The sequence below is a fragment of the Mizuhopecten yessoensis genome, unplaced genomic scaffold (assembly GCF_002113885.1).
Source record: "Mizuhopecten yessoensis strain PY_sf001 unplaced genomic scaffold, ASM211388v2 scaffold10903, whole genome shotgun sequence".
Lineage (NCBI taxonomy): Eukaryota > Metazoa > Mollusca > Bivalvia > Pectinida > Pectinidae > Mizuhopecten > Mizuhopecten yessoensis.
Genome location: NW_018408779.1, coordinates 45,015 through 47,696, shown reverse-complemented (window position 1 = coordinate 47,696; position 2,682 = coordinate 45,015). Strand labels below are relative to the sequence as shown.

At 34.9% G+C, this 2,682-nt stretch overlaps 1 protein-coding gene across 6 annotated transcripts in view; it reads left to right on the top strand.

Annotated features, from left to right (window-relative positions):
* Positions 1–2,568, top strand: part of LOC110463419 (hydroxysteroid 11-beta-dehydrogenase 1-like protein) — a 114,499-nt gene extending 111,931 nt beyond the window's left edge. For all 6 annotated transcript variants that reach the window (XM_021518005.1, XM_021518003.1, XM_021518002.1 and 3 more), the window contains one exon: positions 713–2,568. In XM_021518005.1, the coding sequence (XP_021373680.1) occupies positions 713–945 (233 nt within the window). In that variant the 3' untranslated portion in view covers positions 946–2,568. The remainder of the gene's footprint in view (positions 1–712) is intronic.
* The last annotated feature ends 114 nt before the right edge of the window (positions 2,569–2,682 follow it).

Sequence of the window (2,682 nt, the reverse complement as noted above, 5' to 3'; positions counted from 1 at the left end):
GTACAGTGGTAACATGACATGTACAGTGGTAACATGACCTGTACAATGGTAACATGATATGTACTATCTGGCTTTGTATACATTGTTTTCCACTTCACATCGCACAACCAACAACAACTACAGTAGAATACAAGTGGTAGTTCAGGCCCATGGGCCACTTGTCTTGCAAGAAACTTCATACTTTTATGCCAATTCTCTCTGCTGTTTTGACCATGTTTACATGAAGAGTTTGAAATACACTGATGAAATGAAATTCATTATCAGAGAATGACATTGAGATATAACTAGCTATAGTACTGATAACAAGATATTATAGATTTGTAAAAGATTATTGTAGGTGCCAGTAGGTTTGTAAAAGATTATTGTAGGTGCCAGTAGATTTGTATAATTTCACTTGTCAATTCTATGTATATATATATTTATATTTAATTCCAACGCAAGGACTTCTCAATGTTTTCTTTATATATATATATCTATAGTGGAACAGATTAAGATCAGGAGCCTGTTCACTTTTGAAATATTTTGTACTATATTGCTGTCTTAATTGGTGTTGATAAAAACCAATGGACATTTCTTAACTTAAATGCTGAATTCATTCACCCCTGAAATAAATTTAAACTCTTCCAATTCAAAAGTTGGAATTGTTCATTTTGAGATTTCAGGGGTGAATGAGTAAACACTTCAATGTATGCCTACCTTTGTCTTCCTTTAGGTACGGAGAATGCTGTACGCGAGTTGGAAAATTTTCATCAGGACTTTTTACTGAAAAGTGTTCCCCCGGAGGATCCCGCAGATGCCGCCCTTGCGGTAATAAAGGGCGGGGCCACTGGTGTAAGGGAACTACATTTCCCGTACTTTTCTATGAAGATAGTGACTATACTCCGGGACATAGTACCACAGACGATGGAGCTGTTTTTCAGACAGGTTTACCAGTTAAACTCCTAACACCTTCTCTTACATTATTAAGTCATTCACCCCTGAAATTCCATAATGAACTATTCCAACCTTTGAATTGGAAGAGTTCAAATGTGTCTTCAGGGGTGAATGAGTTAAGTCACAGACAACTCCTAACATACACCTTCTCTTACCTACTAAGTCATAGACATTTCCCAATATAATATAATTCACTGGTAATCCTGCAAAAATTGAAATAAGTCAGCATTTCTTCAAATGTATTCTCATAATATTAGCTGATCTTGACCAATTTGGATTGAATCTACTCTAGATTTTTCTCTAGTTATTCTGATGATATTGGTAAGTTAACTCATTCACCCCTGGAGTGGAGACATATTTGAACTCCAATACAAAGGTTGGAATAGTTCATTATGAAATGTTCAGGGGTGAATGAGTTAACACTTGTGAATTGTTGTACATGTTGCTTCATTAATCATAATATTTTTTGTGATATCACAGCACAATACAACCTTTCTAAACAGTCCCTACCTGTCTAATCCAGACCCTCTCTGCTCTGGAAAGGAGCATCATTTTACTAATATTCCTATAGAAATACTTTTTTAAATATCCTGTATATTTTGGCATATTCCTCAGTCAATAATTCCTGCAAAATGTCTTTTCTGGACCTAAAATGTTTAACATCTGTTTACATTCATTAAGCATTAAAATTGAATGTTTTATATTTTCTATCCTTAAATGAATGCTTCATGTATATGAACTTAAATGTACAAATGTTTCTAAACTTGATCCCCAACATAACTTTCTCTGTGTAACACTATAAACCGGCCCGTTATTTAAGTCACGGGCCTAGACAGGTTGTAGTGTATTGTGATTTACCCACACTTCTGTAACACACTGTTTATATCGTAATATTATCTGGGAAATAATCTGGGTCTATTTTTCATGAAAATACCCCCAAAAAATAAGAATAATGCAAAGATCAAAATCTGCAGTAGTTTTTTATTGCTTCAGTTTACAGACAACTGGATATAGGTCAGGAGATGAAACAGGTTTTTTATTTGTTGGGAAATGTCCTTTTAATTTTGTTGTTATGACGATGATGTTATCATGTTAAATATTTGTGGTTATATATATTAAAGTGGCTGTAGTTATTTTTGTAGAATTTAGAAATGTGTAATTTCTTTATTTTGTCAATCCTGGATATTATAAATTGAGAAGTTAACTTGTGATTATATACCTCTACCTGTCCTTACTCTGTCTGTTTAGTGTTCACTCATTTCTTTATCCTCCTCTCCTCTCTCCCTCCCGCTCAATGTTTGCTTCCTGTTACGGGTCTAAAAGATAAGGGTAAGTTGTTATGTAAAACATTTTTATTTTTCAATGTTTTATATGGTTCATATAGGCAGGGACGTATAGTGAAGGGGATTAGCAACTCCCTCTTTGCCTTACCAATTTTATGACACGTCAATCTAGACTTACCTCCCCCTGATTCAGGAGCAGATAGCGAGCGCCACCTATCTCAACTTTGACAAAGCAAGATGGCGTCGATACCGCTTCGTTAGATACAGAAGTTGGCGTGAAAACAAACCAATCGCGATAAGTGTTCTTACGTCTTTTGTTTATCCCATTGTTATAAGCTGGTTGTATTACTTATAATTGATAAAATCTGTGGTATCATAGTAATTGATGTCTCGTTTTTGGGGTATATTTTTCTATTTTTAAACGCGATGTAACGCGTGGTTCAGAGTATTGTGGTGGGCGTCGATA